The 20575-nt window shown below is 50.2% G+C and overlaps 1 protein-coding gene across 1 annotated transcript; it reads right to left on the bottom strand.

Annotated features, from left to right (window-relative positions):
* Window positions 1–172: 172 nt before the first annotated feature.
* Window positions 173–10428, bottom strand: LOC120605896 (long-wave-sensitive opsin 1). Its single transcript, XM_039866972.1, has 6 exons — window positions 10244–10428; window positions 7525–7821; window positions 5108–5276; window positions 4344–4509; window positions 2657–2896; window positions 173–284 (listed from the first exon to the last, which is right to left on the bottom strand). Exons 1-6 carry the CDS (start codon window positions 10353–10355, stop codon window positions 174–176), a joined length of 1095 nt encoding a protein of 364 aa, XP_039722906.1. The 5' UTR covers window positions 10356–10428; the 3' UTR covers window position 173.
* Window positions 10429–20575: the final 10147 nt, after the last annotated feature.

Raw genomic sequence — 20575 nt, 5'->3', positions numbered from 1 at the left:
ACTTCAGTGGGAACCTCTGCGACGCTTGTTTCTGGCAAAGAGAAACTACATTTATTTCACAGGGACAGAGAAGAAGGGATGATGCGGGTGGTGGCCAAAGCCCTGGTGAGTAGGACAGGAATTACGTTTTCCAGTAGGAGGCAGATCTTCTTGTTTGGGGGGCTGGGGGAGACTCATGCTGGTGACACCGATGACACAGATGAGGCCTCTGTTTTGGAGGAGCTGGAGAGTTCAGAGCTATCGTCCACTTTCTTCCCAAAAAGCTGCAAGATGCAGTTTCGAAACTGGCAGGACAGAAAGTGTTATTCAGCAGAGCAGGAAAGGCCAGGGTGCTATGCTAAAGGTAATGCCTGGGACATTCGGAGGAAGGTATTCATTGTCACCTGGATGACTTGGCACTTTCTCTCTACGTTCGGAATCCTAGAGTGAGTGGAGGAAGGCTCAGGTTGTTCCTTACACATGAGAATGGTCTATTCCCGACTATTCGGTTATCTAAGGCATCTAATTTAGCGGTTGATGGTGACTGTTGTGGGTCACATGGTGTCCCCCCAAAATACATGTTCAAGTCCTACTGTCTGGAGTCTGGGAGCATGACCTGATTTAGAAATAGTCTTTGTATTTGTGATTAACGTGTATAATACCGTGAGCTCATGCCGAAGGGAATTTGGACACAGACGCACAGGTACAGAAGGTAGAAGGGCGTGTGGAGGTGAAGGCAGAGATTGCGGTGACTCATCTACAAACCAAGGAACAGCAAATAGCCACCAGGAGCTAGGAGAGGGGCACGAAGAGATTCTCCTGGAGAGCCCTCAGAAGGAACCAACCCCGCTGACACCTCAGTCTCAGACTTCTGGCCTCCAGAGTTGGGAGACAATAAGTTTCTGTTCCTCAAAGCCACCCAATCCGTAGTTTGTCGTGGCATCCCAGGGAACTAATATGGTGACCAAAGATGATGCCAGCTAAGCGGCCTCTGCATAGAGTGACCCGTCTCCAGAATGTCTGGGAAGAAGCATTTTAATGAAAGAGAATGTGTTTGTCATCTTGTTTCTAGCCCATCAATTTTGGGGCCCGGCGAAGACTAGGTAGACAGCAGTCTAGCCACCACCTCATCTCTTTAGCCAAGAGAGTCTTCCAGCGCCAGGAGGGCCCTGCTCTTTGCTGCCTGGCCCCTAAAGTAATCTGGGCCGTATTCATTTCTGAGATTATATCTCAGATCGTCACTGAGCTAACCACAATGCACTGAGAATGCAGACCAGATGCGTTTCCTGTATATTCCAGGTCTATTCTTGACTGCTTCCAGGCACCTCCAACATCAAAACTTTAAAAAATAAAAAACATAATGGTCGAAATCGATAACATAAGAAATGGGCTGAACGGCAGAAGCGACTCGGCTGAAGAGCTGGCTGATGAGGCCGAGGAATTCATTTGACACGTTCACTCAGCGTCTACCTACCGAGCACCCATTCTACACCAGACTGCATCCTAAGGGGATCGGCAGCAAATAAAAAGAGCAAAATTCCCTGTCCTCACAGAGTCCTATTCCAGAAAGTTCTCAGAATGCAACGGGAAACGATAACGATGTGGAAAGGATAAAAGAAAAACTCAAAAGCCTGGAGAGATCCAGAAATGCAGACATCTGGCTACGAGTGGGGAATGGGAAGACTCAAGCAAAGACAGTACTTGGCAAGCTAGCCTAGGACTCCACAAATGAAAGTCAGACCCGAAGGGACCTGTGGAAAAGACAGGAAACGGGTCAGGGACAGAATTACACTCTGGGTGTGGAGGTGCCGGCAATGGAGTCCTGGGGAATCAATCGTGGTACTGCCCTACTGAATATTTAAACATGACTAAAAGCATGCTTAATGAATTCCACAGAGAGTCAGGGCCAGGCTGGAGGGGGCGGAGTCACGGGCAACTGTAAAATGGAAGAGCAGAGAAGAGCTGGTTGGAAGGGGTGGACTGGGTCTGCTGAAATGGGAGGACCCTGAGGGGGTGGTATTTCTGACCCACGGACTTTTCCGGTCACCATCAAGTCACTTCACGATTGCACCTTGAAGTGAATGTGATGGATTCAAGGAATAATGAGGCGAATCGCACCTGGAAGATGATGAGCTTCATTGGTCACTTGTAACCTACCAAGAAGTCTACGAGTCATGGGCAGTTTGCGGCAGAGGCCCTATATGCCAGCCCGTGATGGCTGCCATCTGGCAAGAACTTGGGCAGGACCACAGCGTGTCCCTCCTGAACTAACCCGTAAAGTCACAAAAGCCACAGGTCATTGCAGCCAAGAAGGGCCTCTTTGTGTCCTCATTAGAGTTAGGGTTTGAAGGTGGGAAGATGAAAGTTGAGAGAAGAGTTGCTCCTGTAAAAGCAAGAAGTGCACGTCTAGGCTAAACGTAGCCCTGTTCAGGTGATCCTCGGGCGTTTGAGCTCTAGGCTAACCCTCAGGTCAGCAGAAGGGAAGAGCGCACAGCGCTCAGACACTGCAAGAAACGCCAACCCTCAGACACCGCGAAAGGATCCAGAGGGAGAGCTGCCTGGACTTGGGTCACAGGCCGGTTATTGTCCCGGAGGCCAGATGCGACTCCAGGTGGGAGCCATCACGGGGCTCTTCCGGGGTCTCTTTCTAGTTTGCTCTGCCAACGATGTGACTTACCTGCCGGTTCATAAAGACATAGATAATGGGGTTGTAGATAGTGGCACTTTTGGCAAAGTAGGCTGGCAGGGCGGCCACCAGAGGGTGGAAGGCGTAGCCAGGGTGGGCAGCAGCGAAGCATGCGAAGAAGGTGTAGGGCCCCCAGCAGAGGCAGTATGCCAGAACCATCACCACCACCATGCGTGTCACCTCCTTCTCAGCCTTCTGGGTAGACTCAGATTCTTTCTGCTGCTTTGCCACCTGGAGGAGACAGAGAGTTGTGCCAAGGGATAGTGAGTGGGAGAGTCCCTCAGGGCTGCATGTCTGAGAGGACTCTGTGTTCCTATTGCTTGGGCAGCAGGTCCGGGAGGCAGCAAGAGGTGGGCAGCCCAGAGACAGGAATTGTGGGGAGAAGGCGATGGGTCCACTCGCTCCAGCACCCCTGGCCAGCCAGCAATCGGCTCCCACCTGAATGAGTGCACACCTTGCCTGGGGTGGCCTCATGGGAACTGGCAGGCTTTAAGGTAGCAGCTGGGCCTGGCTAAGACAGCCCTGAGCTGGGGCCTTCCTAGCTCTTGACTTAGCATGGCTCCCAGTAAGTCTGGGAAGGAGCTAAGGAGGCTGTTCTTAGCCTCATCTGGTCCCTTATCAGTGTGTCCCCTCCTGTGCTCAGGTCTCATGGGCTGACAAAGAGAAGACAGAGGCCGCCATGACCTGCTGTGGGCAGGGACTGACTGCAGGCAGCTAAGTGGGCACAAGGGGCAACCGTGAGGGCTGAGGACACGTTCTGGAGCCTGGGGTCTCCAATCAGACCTAACACGGCCCAAGCCATGGTTGGATACCCGTGGGAGCCAGCTAAGTTGGTTCTGATCCCTGGCCACCAACGGGGTGGGGGGAGGAAGTGGACTGAAGGTAGCGAGGTTAGTGGAGCTTATCTTGAGCCCACGGCCTCCACTCTAGAGAGCTTACAAGCACATGCTGATCCGATTGTGGGCACAAGCAGCTTCATATAGGGAAGGCACCACCCCGAAGGGCCTCCTGCCACCTGTGCCAAGCAGGATCCCAACGAGGACAGATGGCACATCCAGATTAGCTAATTGGAGCTTAGTTGATTGATAAAGAGACAACTTACGGTGTTCTTCACAAGGGGGCGCAAAGCTCTTAGCGCCCCAGGACCCAACCTCTCCTGCCTCGCTCTGATTTCCTACAAGGGCTCCCCAGGGGTAGCTCAGCCTGTGGGGATGGGGGGTGAGGGGGTATGGCGTGGATGGGACCAGCTTCCCAGGGAGGAGGGTGGAGAGTGGGCCTGGGGTCGCAGATGGCACTTGTGAGTCCACTCCCTAGCCTGCCCCAACGGTCTGTGAAAGGGACAAGGACCCTCTGGTGGCAGCCTTTTAAAGACACCCCTCGATTTGCAGGTTTCATTTGCAGATCTGGCTGCCCCAAGGGAACTGTCCTGGGTCAGAAGGAAAACAGCTCCATTCCCTTATTGGGCCCCTCCACAGACTGGGGCACAGTCCTTGCCCATCCTTTAGGGACGAGGACAAGGGAGCCAGAGCTGTAACTGCAGCCCCAAAGAAATTGCCAGATCCGCATCTGCTTTGGGGGCAGGAGCATGAGCTGGGTGACTCTCTGTCCTTGCCCAGACGTCCCTGGCCCTCATGATCCTACCAGCTAGGGGAGAAGCCAAGAGGGCACAGGAGCTTACCGCTCGGATGGCCAGCCACACTTGCAGGTAGCAGAACAGAATGACACTGAGCGGGATGATGCAGCACGTGACCATGAGGACGATCATGTATGACTGCACCCCAGGGTATGAGCTGCCGCTGAACACATCCGGGCCGCACGAAGTCTTCAGGCCGTGGGGCCAGTACCTGGGAAGAGGGGCCGGTGGCCTGTCCTGGTAGCGGCCCGGCGGCCCGGGACCCCCTAGCCCAGGCATGCCACTGACTTGAGTAGGGTTGTTGGGTTTTTGAATTACACGAATTGACAATTTTCTAAGTGAACAATTTAGTGGCACCATCACCACTACCTGGTTCCAGAACACTGACATCACCTCGATCGTGTCCCCTCTTACAAAGGGAGGATGAGGTGCTCTCTTGCCTTCTGAGAACATCTGTGAACACCCGAATAATTTTTCTGGGGTCAACTAGCTCGGCCCACGGCCTGAGGTTGTCAGCGTTCGTCCATGTGTTCCTGTGAGCTGCTCACACTAGGGAGAAACGAACCTTTCCAGAGGCTTGGGGACCACGGGGCCCATTTCTTTGTCACAGCCAGCCAGATTCATACATTCATAAACACTGCATGCTCGAAAGGGTCTCAGAGAGAGTTGGGTCCATCGTCACTTTACTCGTGGGGCACAGAGGCCCAGAGGCAGAAAGGGATTTGCCTCGAGGTCACAAATGGAATCACTTGTCTGAACCCCCCTGTCCGTCCTAACAAGCCGCCTTCCTGGCACCCTGGCATTCTTACCTGCTCCAACCAAAGATGGGCGGGGCAGTCCACACAGCAGCCCAGACCCAGGAGAAGGCGATGCCCACGGTGGCCAGCTTGGCGTCAAATCTCATGTTGCCAAACGGCTTGCAGACCACCAGCCACCTCTCCCAGGAAATGATGGCCAGGGACCAGAGACCCGTGATCCCTATGGGGCAGAGCAGACACATGACGGCTTCCATCTGGACCAGGAGACAGTTCTTCAGATGAAGAGGCAACCGCCCAACTATCTACAAAACCTCATTCTCCACAGCGTTTTCAGGCCTGGGGGCACTGGGTCTTTCGCTCAATTTCTTTTTCTGTCACTCGCCTTCCCGTTCCTTCCCCACTGGGCCTCTCATTGTCCTTTCTCATTGGGACTCTTCATCCACCTCGCTTCTCCTCTTTCTTTTACTTGACTACCAGCCTTTCCTCTGATGCCACCCCCCCCAGACGATCACGTACACATCAGCATGAGCCACTGCTACAGTCCCAGCCAAGAGCTGTGCCCCTCCTGGCAGTACATATTCATTTCTTTAGGTGCCCGGAGTCCCCCTCCCTGATTTCCTACCACCTTCGGCCATTTAGCAGGTGGGGACAGCGTCTGCTGTTCTGCTTAAACCCTGGAGGTCTGTGCACAGAATTCAGGGCTCCACGAATCGGGGCGGGAAAGAGGACATCTTTGCTCCCACTAACCTCTGACAGATACTGGCATTTCCTTTCATTACGAGTGTGGCAACACTAGCAGTGCCCGTGACTCGGTCACTTTACAGAGGTGGCAGACATGTCCCAATATCACTGTGTTCATTACCACTTTGACATTTCAGTGGCAGTCAGGCCAGATCCCGTTATTTGATACTTTAATAAGAAACGGTGTTGCTAATACTTCTAATAAATACTTCTAATACGATTTATTTATTATATCATTAAATTTAGTAATATAATTTTAACACTAATACTTTAAATGAAGGACTATGTCGCTAATTACTGTTGAATACTTTGATAACTATGTGTCAATATCATTGGCTTCTTTTGTAATCCTATGGATCTCATTGTGTGCATTTGCAAACATTCTTCTGAGAAGGGGTCCACAGCTTCCCCAGAGAGCCAAGGGGTGTCCGTGGCAGCAAAACTGGCACAGAAATGCTGGCTGTTTGGTACCCGGGTGACCCAAGAACAGACTGCAAGCAGAACCAGAGACAGCCATGAGTGTGGACGCAGAGGCCACTCAAGGAGATGCGCAGAGCACTTGGACTTGGAGGATGGACTTTCCTTGCCTGCCCTTCCCTGGTCACTCCCATTCTATACTTTCAGGAGCGTGCTGGGCTGTCAGCTGTAAAATAAAAGGCAGTTAGATGGGGAGGGCAGTTTGCTTACCTGTAAAGTGGACATCATGTTAGCACCTGCCTCACGGGGTTGTGGGAGGGCTCAATATGTTCATTCGAATCTTTCCTCAAAGTCGTGCCCCCATTTTACAGATGGGAAAACGGAGGAGGAGCAGAGCAGTAAATCAGCTTAGTGGAGCTCACACCACTAGTAATTTAAATCTGGGGCCAGGCTCCCCCTCTCCAGACCCCCTCCTATCCCTGTGTCTCTTTTTCTATTGTCCACGTCCTCAGAATTCGCATCGGAGATCAGTTTAGGTGGCAATGACATAAACCTAAGTTAGATGTGGGAGCTCTAAGTTAGGAATGGTGGCCAGGTGGCCCAGTGAAAGTTTAAAAATGGGACAACAGCTGTAAGCCTTGGCTGGTTTGACAGCCTGGGGCCTGGAGACAGGCTGCATGTGCTGAGCGCCATGGCCCTCCGGCTCCCTGTCTTCTTGGGTGGACGTGGAGCTGTAAACCTGCAGCCCTCTATCCTCTCGCAGAGGCACGGCGCGAGAACTCCTGGAGGGGACCTCGGCATCATTGGGCCTGCCTGTCTTCCCCTTCCTCTTGGGCCCCAGAGAAAGAAACCTGGCCTCCTGGCAACCACCTCTCCTCACCTGGCGCCCAACGTGCTACAGATCCAGCTCCTGCTGTAGCTTCCTCGCCTCTCCCACCCGGGTGGCTTTGGCTCCCTCGCTCAGCCTCCCTTCTGTCTTCCAGCCTCTTCCTGGGTCTCCCCCTCCAGTCTCCTCCTCCCAAAATAAAGTCCCTGTTCCCGAGAGCGCCATCCCAGGCTCTGCCCACCCAACCACTGACTCGGCCCGGCTCTCAGTACAGCTCGGCTGTCCCCGGGCAGAACTTGTCTTAGAGCAGGTACTCAGGGTGTGTCGGACTGCAAGCCCCTCCACATCGAAATGATCACCCCGGGCCGGCTTCCCCTGTGGGTCTGTCTCCTTTCAAAAGTGTGCCTTGCTCGAACATCGCAGGTACACCTGGGGGTTTGCCATGTGAGTGTTTCCTTTAGGCCTGGGCCATTGGCTGGCTTACCACACAGGGAGACAGTGTAGCCTTCCACGACGCACAGAGGGTGGCCCAGCACGAAGTATCCATAGATCTGGTTCGCAACACTGATGGTGCTGGCAATGATGGTCTCTGCCAGGTCAGCAACCGCCAAGTTCACCAGGATCCAGTTCAGAGGGTGCCGCAGCTTCTTGAACCTCATGGTAGCCACCAGCACAAGCCCATTAGTGAAGACCGATGCGATGACCACAAAGATCATCCAGGCGCTGGTGAGGTGGTACACCCATCTGGGAGCAATGTGGTAATTGGGGCCTTCAAAGGGGCCTGAGGCAGGAGGTACAGAGCAGGCAGCAGCGTCACCCACCTGTACAGCTACGCCATCCCACCCTTCCCCGCCCTGTCAGAGCCTCCCATCAACCCTCCTGCTCTCCTGTCCACCGGCTCTTTCCCTCCAGCTTTGCCCATCCGCGGACAACCTGCCCTCCAGGCTATCTTTCAGGCCAGAGGCCACGGCTTGCTGGACAGGTGCACGGGCATCCTTGAACTTAACAAAGCAGAACTCCTCATCATCTCCGCTGGGTATCGCTCCCTCCGAATCGCCATCCCCAGTGTGCTGGGCCAGCCCACTCGAGTGCCGTTGCCGGGCTTCTGCTCCCCAGAACCCCCCGCACGCCCTGCGCCGCTTCTCCTGCACACGCCACGTCTTTCTGCAGTTGCGTCTTCGCTCACGCTCTCTTTTTCCCTTCCGTACCATTAACCCCCGTTCAAACGCCTTTGGCTTCCGGAAGCCATATTCCCCAGCTGAGAGTCAGCTCACCCTTCGAGACTACCACGACACACTTCTGTGGCGTTCTAGTATGTATCGGAGTTTCCCAGAAAGTACAGAGGATTAGTGTGAGAACAGCAACTGGAACTGGAAAGTGTTTGGAACGCTCCAGCTTGCAGGCAAATGCAAGGAGCTGGAGCAGTATCAATATGCGGCAGCCTGGGTGTCCTTCCCGGACAACCCACGGAGTCCAGATTGGGCAGAGTAGGGACAAGGGCTGTCCATGGTGGACAGGACAGGTGTGATACAAATGAGGGAGGCCAGAGAGGATGAGCTTCTAGCAGCCCAACAGGTGTCCTGGCCTGCCCCTCCCTCCTGAAAGCTCTGAGACTTCATTTCATAAAGAAATGAGCACGAGCTGGATATCAGAGTCAACATCCGGGCGAAAAGGATTCTAAGAGATACAGGGAGGGAGGGAATCAGGTGCGGGGACAGGCCAAGAAGAAAGATTTCTTCAAATATACCTTGTTTTCTAGATTTTCATTCGGAGCCCTATAAATATTTTATTACGTAATTATACAACAACATTAAATTTTAAAAAAGCAATCCCCGAAAGTAGAGAAACGAAACAAATGGGCCCAAACGCATAGCCACTCGGTGGCATAATCCCGTAGAGAAGGACTACGCCAAAGGACTTGAAAAGACACTAGCTTGACGACTTAAAATAGTGGTATGAACCATTCCCAAAGGGGTGGGGATGGGAGATTCCTGGCTGAGTAGACGGAGAAAGAGAAAAACAGGAACCTGGCTGGCAGAGCCAAGAGCCAGTGGCATTGTGGTTATGTATTCTAGAGAGTCCTTTCCTCTCAGAGGTGTTGAGCTGGAGATTTACAGAGGAAATGGTTTGACGTCTTGAATCTGCTTCCAGAAATTAGGTGGGGTTAGCAAAGAAGGATAAAATAAGACAAGTGATCGATACCCAGGGGTTCGATTATACACCTCTCTCTACTTTGGTACGTACTTGAATTTTTGGAAGAAAAATTTACAGAAAGGAATCTTGGACATTAATGAAGACCCGGAGGCCCCCAGGGAGAGAGCATTGTTCCGGTCCATCTCCATCAAGGTTATTCTGGGGAGCGAGCAATCAGGTGGACGTGAACTTCGGGGTTCTCAACCAGTTTGTCCGAGAACCCTGTTGCTGATCACTGCCCTAGCCAACAAGAAACCGTGGCGCATGACATGTTCTTGAAGGAACCACGAGTCTCTGGTTTGGAGAAGGGACCTGGGGAAGGGACAAGGACCTCAGCTCTTCGAAGGGCTTACACGCAAAGTTTTTGACTGGGCCACTCCTGGGGCAGAACTCTAGCTGCCTCAACAGAACTTTCAATTTCTTTTGGGCCTCAACCCTCTCCTGCCATAGGCCAGCTCAAAGCAGAAAGGCGGCCCTGGGAACCGAGCAAGCTTCTTCCCTCAGAATGTGCAGTCTAAGGCTGTGGCCCCAAGCACAGAGCTGGACAAGATGACCGTTGCAGTCTTGTCTGTCCCTAAGGTTCTAGAGGCCGCTCACCCCTTTCCCCAAGCCTCCTGCTCCTGGCATTTGCTTCAGAATGTGCAAAGATGCGTCAGACCCAGCTCCTTCCCCAGACTTGAATGTAATGAGTGCTCCTTAGCCCTATGGGGCCACAAGGAAAGAGTAATGATCTTTTCCGGGAAAGGGATTCCCGAAGAGTCTGGGAAGCCTATGTGGTTGGAAAATGCATATTCGATGTTCTGGTGTCCTTTTCTATTTGGAAAGGAATCCCGCGGTCATGTCGGCATAAAAGCTAAGGGAGAAGACCCTCTTGGCTGGTGACGATGTGCAGAAGAGACTCTCTCGGGTGGGATGGGTGGCGGGCGGCCCACCGTGGCCGCTTGGACCTGATGTCCCGGGGGATTTCTCTAGCCAGTGCGACCCAGCCTCCATGGCACCTGCTCTCTCACCTCTGGTGACGTTGCTGTTGGTGTAGATGAAGATGCTCGCCTGGGTGCTCTCCTCAAAGCTGGCTTGTGGCTGCCCTTCTGCAAGCCTTTGGGGGACCCAGCTCTGGGCCATGGCTCTGGAATGTCCGTCCCCAGTACCCGCCAGCCCTGGCACTGCCTGGGGGTCACAGGGCTTTATACAAGCCTGCGGGATCAGGCCGGGCCACCTCACCTTAAAAGCTCCCAAACGCTTCACCATCTGATCTCTTAATTGGGCCCTGGCCTTAGACCTCCTCCTCCCCCAGCCCTCTCCTCCTAGCTCCTCAGGCAAGCCCATGAGGATGGCTCAGAGGGATTTGCTTGGAACCAAACTCAGAGCCCCCAGCTTTCCGAGGTGGCTGCGGGAGCTGCCGTGGACCCTCACTCCTGTTTATGTGTTCTTCTGTTTTCTGTGACTGTCCAGCACCAGCTCTTAGGTCAGGTGGGCCCAAGGGTCGGGATTTTCAGATTGGGGTATAAGTGGGGTAACAGCCCAAATCTGCCTTTCCCATCTGGTTCACCCAAGAGCCCTGGGAGGTGGGGGGCCAGGTGGCTTTGCAAGGCTGAGGCCAGGAACTGGAGCATCCTTGAGCATCAGGCCATCTCACTGGGCCCACAGAAAGACAAGGTGGCTGGTGGGGGTTCCTCCCCCAGGAAGGAAGGGGCAGAACTGGAGTGGGGAGACTCCTCTGTGCATCTCGATTTCTGTTCTCCTCTCCCCTTGTCCCTCATGAGCTGCAGCTCCTTTGGTCACCAGGGTGGTCATCTAGGCCCTCTCAGCAGCCCTCCCGCAGCACCTGAAGGTGCCCACAGACCCTGAAAACCCACCTGCTCAAGACTTCCTCCTAAGTTCACGACCTTTCCTTGGACTGCCCCTGACTACAGCCTCTGTCCAGAACTGACTTCAAAAGAAAACATTTTGACAGAATGTTCCAGACGGGCTGCCTCCGCTGTCCCATTTTGGCCACTGCAGTCTGGTTCCTGCTGGCTCTGCACTCGGCCGGGGCACTGATTACCTGCTAATTGCCCAATTCTGTAGCCGTACTGTTTTCAACTAATGACCCCTGGCCTCCTCCGCAGACTCACCTTAAGGAATATACCTTTTCTTGTGACTTCTACCAGCCCCTCTCTACTCAGTCCAGAAATCCAGCTGCCTTCAGGCACCCCTTTTGGGTTGGCCTTAAGCTCAGTAAAACCAAGACATGGGCTCATGACCTCAGTTCCCCGTTCTCAGTGCCATGGCTCTTCAGCATGGCACACGAAAGCTCCCGGTGACACGACCACTCCTGCAGGTGGACAGGAAGCCTTGGCTGCCGGGCTGAGGGCTGGGACTGCGTGGAGCTGCAGCTGGGTCATCCATGGCAAGAATGGCTCCTAGCACTGGTCAGTGCCTGCCATGTGCCAGGTGCCCAGCTAGGGGCTCTGTGTGAAATTGAAGGAAAGGGTCCTGGCCACAATCTTGCCAGGACCCATTGGCAACCTGGAAAGCTGGGCTTGCCGCCCAAGGACACCTGAAAAGCTACGTTTCTCTTAACTGTAAGAGGAGGTACACCTTTAGTCCTAAGGATCTACCCAAGAGAATTGAAAACATACGTCCACACAAAACCTGTACGGGAATGCCCATAGCAGCGTTATTCACAAAAGGTAGAAACGGTCCAAAAGGGAATCGACAGGTGAATGAATAAACAAAATGTGGTCTATCCATACAATAGAGTTCAGCCATAACGAGGAATGAAGTTCTGGCACGTGCCACAGCACGAAGGAACTTTGAAAACACGATGCTGAGTGAAAGAAGCCAGTCGTAAAAGACCACATAGTGTATGATTCCACTCATATGAAATGTTCGGAAATGTTCAGATTAGTGGTTGTCGGGGGCTGGGTGGGGGGCGATGGGGAGTGATTGCTAATGGGGACAAGGGATTCCTCTGGGGTGTCGATATTCTAAAATTAGGTGTGATGGTGCAGCCACTGTGGAATTACCACTGTTTGGCGATTCCTCAAAAGTAAAAATAACATTGATATATGATCACAAGCTTTGAATTCTCTGCTTCAGAGGTGTATGCCACCTAAAGGGGATAAGCAGAGACTCACTCTCATATGGGCTGCCAGCATGTTCCAGTATAGCTCCTGAACAGACAGCATGCTGAGTCAGATCTTTAGAATTCAACCCCAGGTCGTTGTGACTTCCGAGTGCCTTTTCCTCTTTCCAGGTCCCAGGAAGCCCTAGCTGCCTGTCCCTACCAGGGTCAAAGAATCAGAACATCCCAGAATGTGAGAGCTGGAAGTGGGTCTCCTCTCAGGTCACTTTCCCCCTTGTCCCTTCCAAGCACTGGACACAGAACCGTCTCTTGCCAGCACCACCATGGACTGATTGGGTGGCCTTGGGTGTGGCAACCCCTCCATCTCAGGCCAGGTTCCCCTTCTGTCTAAACGGAGATGACCAGTCCTGCCTGCTCCCCACCCCATGAGGTTGCCATGGGCATCCAGGACCACCATGTCGTTTGGAATGCCTTTGTGAAGGTGAAATGTCACCTCGGTGGGGGTCTGGCAGAGGAAGATCATGACATCTGGGGCAAGCTTCTGGTTTGAGCCCTGGAGAGGACCCACCACTTGCCTGGCCCACCCTCGTTGAGCATTATGTTAATGACCTAGCTCAATCACGGGTCCGCCCCAAGACCCTGGAGGGGGGATGGCAGAGGTGGGGATGGCAGCGAGTCCTGGACCATCACCGTCTCTGCAGAGTGGGGTGCTAATTGAAGATTAGGGCTAACAAAAGATCAAGTCCTTAACAGAAAGCAGATTACTGCCCTGGAAAGTCACCCAGCACCTGGGCGCACACGTGTGCTCCCCGAGGCCCAGTGAAAGCTCATGCGGGTGGATGAAAGGGGAGGGACACTCAAGAAGGAGATGAAGAACAAGGAGGGGGAGAAAATGTGGATGAAGAGCAGCAGGGGAAATGGGAGAGGCCCCGGTCTCCCTCCCTCGCCTCCAGTCGGGGCGGCTGGAAGATGAGATGGCCGACTTGTCTAATCCGACTATTCCTAAGTGACTCGGCTGCGGGGGGTCGGGGGAGTGAAGATTGGGAGCCCCGGGGGCTGACTGTCACCTTGATTCAGTTCTAGCTCTGGCCAATGGGCCAGGGGGCTTTGATATTAACAGCCAGTGGCTGCTACAGCTACAGGGCTAGGAACCACTTGGCCATTTGCCTTTGACTTTTTTTGTTATGATAAAATATACATATCATCAAACTTACCACTTGAACCATTTTTAAGTGTACAGTTCAGAGATATTAAGCATATTCACTGTGCTGTGCAACCGTCTTCACCATCCATCCCCAGAACTTTTCATCTTTTCAAACTAAAACTCTGTCCCCATTAAACAAGAGCTCCCCATTTCCCTTCCCAGCCCCTGGCAAACACCCTTCTACTTTCCGTGTCTGTGCATTTGACTACTCCGGGGACCTCACGGAATGGAATTATATGTTATTTGTCCTTCTGTGTCTGGCTTCTTCCACTTAGCATAATGTTTTAAAGGACCATTCATTGCCTTTGACTTTGTATTCGGAATAGATTTACATACATCGAATTTGATTTTTATGTGGTCAAATATGACTCCATTTCCCTTTTGGTTTCTGGCCTTCCTACCTCATTGGAAAAGTTCTTTAGAGATCCATAAACATGCACCGTGTCTATCAAGTCCAAAAACAAGGGTCAGGCTCTTTGTCCATTTTTGTGACTATCCTATCGTGTCCTGAATGGCTCACCTCGGGACCCGAAAACAATCAGATTTGCCTTGCCCCTCTAGCTGAACGATGTTTTCTCGTCAACAAAGTCTCCATATTTTCAGTTTGGTCCCACGATCTCACTTTATCTGCTGCAGGTCTCCTGAAGTGCTGCCATGTCTGCCCTTGGTGATCTCGAATAAGTCGGTCCCCATCTCTAGAACGCATGTCCTCATCGAGAAGATGAGAACAGCATTTCCTTGATGTAAGGCTTGAATGAAGTCATCTTTTTGAAAAGTTCTAGCACAGTATTTGGTACAGAAAATTCAGTCAACAATTCATTGCACAGATGCTCATTAAGTACCTCCTGTGGCCAGGAACCATTCTACGTCCCCAGTGAACAAACAGATGGAGATCTCTGCCCTCTTACAGCTGTCATTCTAGTGTGCGCGTGAACACCGGACAGAATAAATAAGTTGTGATAAGTAGGATGGAGAACGGGAAAAGGAAAACAAGATGCAGAGGTTGAGTGTACCAGGGTGGGGAGGGAATGGATGCCCATTTTCATAGGGCATTGGGGTGGGCCTCTCTAAGAAAGGGGGAGAAGAAGGGAGCCATGCAGAGATCGGAGGAAGTCATCCCAGGAGAGGGAACAGCAAGTAACAACAAAGGCCCTGGGGCAGGAGCCAGGCTGGCTGGAGCAGAGTGAGCGAGTGGAGACTAGGGAGAGGGATGGTCAGAGAGGGGACAGGGGCCAGAGCATGTGTGTCTTGGAGGCCATTTTCAGCATGTGAGCTTTCACTGTGAATGAATGGGGAGCATTATATGGTTTTGAGTGAAAGGTGATACGATGTGACATAGATGCTAACAAACTCCCTCTAGTTGCTGTTCTGAGAATGATAGGGACCAAGGTAGAAGCAGGGGACCAGGTGAAAGGCACTGCCGTGATCCAGGTGAGAGACGGTGACAGCTCCCACGAGGGAGGGGCCAGCAGGCTGGTGACGGGTGTCAGATGCTTTACAGCTTCTGTATGTAGAGCCAACAGGATTTTCTGGTGTCTGAAGTGGAAGCAGTTGAAGAAAGGGAGGAGTCAAGGCCCACTCCGAGGTTTGCGGGCCGAGTAACTTAAGGATGAAGTTGTCTTCAGCCAAGAAGTCAAGGCCACAGTCAGCGGGCGTTTGGCTCGTGGAGGGAGGGCGTGAGCGGCAGGAATCCAGGCGTAAATGGACAACACGAGGAACAAAAAGGGGCCGTCACCTCGACCCATGCAAATGTCTATTCAAAGAGATTTTGCAGAACAACTTTATCCCGATCAAGGGGAAAATTTGGATGAAATGGAGACATTTCTAAAAAACACAACAAAATGGGCTTCATCCAGTAGAAATGCAACATCTGAAGAGTTCTGTGTCTATTAAAAGCCCTACTTTCAAACCTGCCCACAAGGAAGGTCTCTGTTCTGTTTCTGACCCACACGAGGCTTAAGGTGATTTTTAGCCTGGATGTGCCTTTTTTATATCATCTTCACCAGGAATTCTCAGATCTTTGCAGCTCATCCCTTGAAGTCTTTAGTTCTACATGAATGAACTGAATCAACAAGTGATAAAATGTTCAGGTGCAAATATCTGAAATTCGAATGGATTAAAATTCATCATACCTCCATCTCCAATTCTGCTCGCTGTGTTAGCCACGTGATCACCACGGAGGAGAAACACAGTTTTGTTCATTTATGATATATGGAATTTTACTCCAGAAAAAGCTGTTGGGAGTTTATTGCTTTGTTTTTTTATTTTTATTTTTATTTTTGGTTCTTTGGTCGTGTATTTTTAAAACGATTTTTCTTTTTATTTGAAAAAAAGTGTTTTACTTCCAATCTGACCCATAGTTATAATCTAGTTCAGAGCTAAACCTTAAACTGGGCAGAATCTATGTAATTAAACTATGTAGTGTTTGGGTCATCAAGATCTGGTGACTCAAGTAGGGGAAGGTCAGCTCAGAGGCTGCCACCTTGCTCTGCATCTGTCTTCCAAACACAGGCTTCTCTTTTCACATTAGTATTATTACATCCAAACTAGTGTCTTTATATTCCGGGACACGGACAAAAAGAAATTTGTTTCACAGATCCTGATTTTCAGGGGAAGAGAAAGGAGAAGTGTAATATTGCAGGTCAATTGGAAATTGTCATCTGAACTCATCGTTTTAAATACACGTGTATAGATTTATATACCGTATACACATTTCCCATATTTACCAGGATTGTCTATCAGAAGAGGTACGAGGGGAGCCTGGCACATCTCTGTTGTGGCAGAAACTGTGGGGAATGGCAAAAAGGACACGGGAGCCAGCTTGAGGGGGCTCCCGCTGGCCGAACCAATAACAAATTGAGCATCAAAAAGAATTTCGGACAGGAACGGAGTCTATGCAAGCCCCTGACTCCGCAATGGCGCACGAAATGTTTCACTGTCTGTGTTTGAAAGACTTCGATTTTCCCAACTGCTTGCTCTTAGCGCAGGGACCCTTTAGGGGCAAGAAAGGGCCACCGCTCGGCCTGCGTGCTGGCTCTTCGGCACCCTCTTCTGGCGCCACCGTGCCTCTCACCCAGCTAGATGACACTGCGCGGCCGCCCCGGCCGCTTTCGCTTTCTTCACTTCTCTGATCCCTCCTTCAGCACCGGTCTCTGTCCCGATGCTTCTCAGATCTGCCCACAGCTGTCCCTACACAGGGTTGGGCCGTGTTCTGCCCGGTGGGTCGTGGTCGGCGCGTCCTGGGGACCGCTGGGACCCTTTGTATCGCCCTGCCGCCCGGCTACATCCTAGTGGCTTCTGGTCCTACAGATTCTTCCGGCTACCAGTTATCTGTGCTTCCTAGTTTCACAAAACACATAGATCGGGTTGGAGCTGGGGGGGTCATTTGACCTACCTGTTTTTTTTTTCTTTTTAGAAGCGGGGCAGTTTGGGGTTTTCGCTGCCTTCCTACTCCTACCTGAGCCCAGAAATGTCTTCATTCTTTTTTCTTTTTAGAAATTTGCTTTTCAATGTGTGGTAAAATATGGATTACGTTAAATTGACCATTGCGACCATTTTCAGGTGTGCAACTCAGTGACATTAGTACTTTTGCAGTGTCTTCACCGTCATTTTTGTTTTAAGATCGTGAATTACATTTGCGGTCCAATTACTTGTTTTTTATTTTCTCTCTCACACTGGAAATCAGACAGAAGCAAACATGATACATATGCGATTAAAATGATCAACAAGATGTGCACATACAATATGATTCCCTTTGACTGTCCACCACTGTTAGGGAAGAAATTCCAAACAGAAGCCCAGAGTGAATCCGTTTCAACAGTAGTATTTCCTGTAGCTCGGGGCCAGGTGTTTTTATTGTGTGTATTCTCTTTATCTGTTATCGTGTGCATTCTTTTCATCGGTCTCATCCTTTTTACACAGTGCAACAAGAGATATGCTTTGTTTCCATTGTTCTGGCAATGTTTTTGCTGCTGTTTATTCAGGGACAGAAAGCTTGTCCCCACTGGGTCAGGATGCAGAGCTCCCCTCCCTCTCTGGGGGAGGGGGAGGCGTGACCTGTTTGCCTCTCTGTAAGACAATCCAGGCTAGGGGAGGTCCCAGGCTGTTTCCTGTGAGGTCCAGCCTCGTTCTTAAGGCCGAGTGTCTGAATTTGAGCTTTACCTTTACAAGTGACATTTCTGCTGAGATGGGGACACAAATTCAATGTGTCCAGTTATAGTCTGCGAGACAAGAGGACCCAGTTGGGATCGACAGATGCAAATAACTGCTTTTCTCTGAAGCCCAGAGGCCCCTGGGAAGAAGCACAGCACACGGCTGGCATCGCAATGCTCAGGGACAAGCCAACTGCTTTGTCATATTCTCCATTGACTTCTTATGAACTGCACCTGAAGTTAGGTGTAAACGTATTACAATTTTGCCATGATCCGCATGTTTGTGTCCCACCCCCAAAGTTCTATGTGGAAATCTTGATGCTCGATGTGATGGTATTAGGAGGGAAGGCCTTTGGGAAGTGATTAAATCACGAGGGCAGAACCTCATGAATGAGATTATGTCTCTGTAAAAGAGGCCCGACGGAGACCTCTTCCCCTTCCATGTGATGCTACAACGAGAAGTCTGCGGTGACCCAGAAGAGAGCCCTTATCCAACCGTGCTGACACCCTGATCTTGGACTTCCAGCTTCCAGAACTGTGAGAAATCCACATCTGTCGTTTATAAACCACCCAGTCTGAGGTATTCTGTCACAACGGTCCAAACAGACAAAGACATTAAATTGGTACCGAATAGTGGGGGTGCCGCTATAACAAATACCTGAAAATGTGGAAGTGGCTTTGGAACTGGGTAATGAGTAGAGATTGAACCAGTTTGGAAGTATGTTCTAGAAAAAATCTACTTTGCCACGAATGGACCTTTAAAAGCGATTCTGGTGAGGACCCAGAAGTCATAGGAGAACTGTAGAGAGCGCCTTGGTCTTCTCAGGGAACCTTTAAGGGGTCGTGAGCAGAACGTTCACAGAAATGTGGAAGTAACAGCCACTCTGATGAGGTCGCAGACAGAAGTGAAGGATGTCATTGGAAATTGCAGGAAAAGCCATCCTCGTTATGAAGTAGTAATGAACTTGGCTGAATTGTGTTCATGTCCTAGTGTTTTGTGGAAGGTAGAACTTGCGAGCAATGAAATCGGATATTTGGTTGAAGAAATATCTAAATAAAGTGGTGAAGGCATGGCTTGGCTTCTCTTTAATGCTTGTAGTAAAATGTGAGTAGAGAAAAGTGACTTAAAGATGGAATGGTTAACTATGGGAGGTGAACACACAGTGTAAATATATATATGCCTTACTGTTAAAGTGTACAGCTGAAACTTATTGGATTTCGTTAACCGATGAATGTCACCATAAAAAAAAAATGGAATGGTTAACCAAAAGGGAAGCAGAACTTAAAAATTTGGAAAATTCTCAGCCTCTCCATATTGCAAAAAAAAAGTGAAAGCATCTTTGGAAGAGAATGCTAACAGTGTGGTCAAGAAATCCTCCAATAAAGAAACTCGTATGGGTGTGAACCACGGACTTCATCAGCCATTCCAGCAGGAGAACTGCCAGTTCGAACTGAAGGGGAAGGAGACTGGTGCACCCACCTGCTTGTGATTGTAGCCTGGGAGTGCCACAGGCACGCAACTCCGACCTATGAGAGCTGCCTCATGGGCTACGCCCAGCAAAACAATGGGGACAGGTTAATTGCCAAAGCCATCCTGAGAAAAAAGAACAAGGCTGGAGGCATCACTCTGCTCGATTTTAAATTACACTATAAAGTGACAGTAATCAAAATGACATGATATTGGCAGCAAACGGACACACGCACCAATGGGACAGAATCGAGAGTCCAGAAGTAAACCCATATTTATGTGGGCAAATAATTTTCGACAAAAAAGCCAAAAATATACAGTGGAAAAAGGAAATCCTCTTCAATAAATGGTGCTGGGAAAACTGGAAAGCCACCTGCAAAAGAATGAAACTAGACTGTTGTCTATCACCACACGCCAAAATTAACTCAAAATGGATTAAGCACCTGAATATAAGACCTGAAACAATAAAATGCATAGAAGAAAACATAGGAACTAAACTCAAGGATCTTGGACTTATAGAGGATTTTATGAATTTGACCTCAAAGGCAAGGGAAGTAAAAGCAAAAATAAATGAATGGGACTACGTCAAACTAAAAAGCTTCTGCTCAGCAAATCGTCAACAAGGTAAAGAGAGAATCATCCAAATGGGAAAATATATTTGCAAGTAACGCCTCCGATACGGGCCTAATATCCAAAATATACAAAGAACTCATACAACTCAATAACAACAAAAAACCAAATGATCCAATCAAAAAATGGGCAGAGGACCTGAACAGACTCTTCTCCCTAGAGAACATACAAATGTCCAACAAATATATGAAAAGATGCTCATCATCGCTAGCTATTAGGGAAATGCAAATCAAAACCACAATGAGATACCACCTCACACCAGTTAGCATAGCTATAATCAACAGGACAAGTAATAACAAATGTTGGAGAGGATGCGGAGAAAAAGAAACCCTCATACACTGCTGGTGGGACTGCAAATTGGTACAGCCACCTTGGGAAACAGCATGGAGGTTCCTCAGAAAACTAAGAGTTGATCTACCATATGATCCAGCAATTCCTCTACTGGGTATTTACGGCAAAGATTTGAAAACTCATATCTGAAAAGATATTTGCACACTGATGTTCATAACGGCGTTATTCACAGTGGCCAGGACATGGAAGCAACCGTAGTGTCCTACGATAGATGATTGGCTAAAGAAGCCGTGGTACATATATACAGTGGAATATGACTCAGGCATAAGAAGAGATGAAATACTGCCACTTGCAACAACATGAATGGACCTCGAGATAATCATGCTAAGAGAAATAAGCCAGACTGAAAAAGTTAAAAATCATATAATATCACTTATATGTGGGATATAAACCTAAAAGCAACAAATGAACAGGACAAACAGAGACTCATGGACAGGGACTATAGACTAGTGGTTATCAGAGGGTAGGGGA

This window comes from Pteropus medius, unplaced genomic scaffold, assembly GCF_902729225.1.
Source record: "Pteropus medius unplaced genomic scaffold, Ma_sr-lr_union100, whole genome shotgun sequence".
In the NCBI taxonomy this organism is placed as follows: Eukaryota; Metazoa; Chordata; class Mammalia; order Chiroptera; family Pteropodidae; genus Pteropus; species Pteropus medius.
The sequence above is the reverse complement of the archived record's forward strand: the minus strand, read 5'-3'. Positions and strand labels throughout refer to the sequence as shown.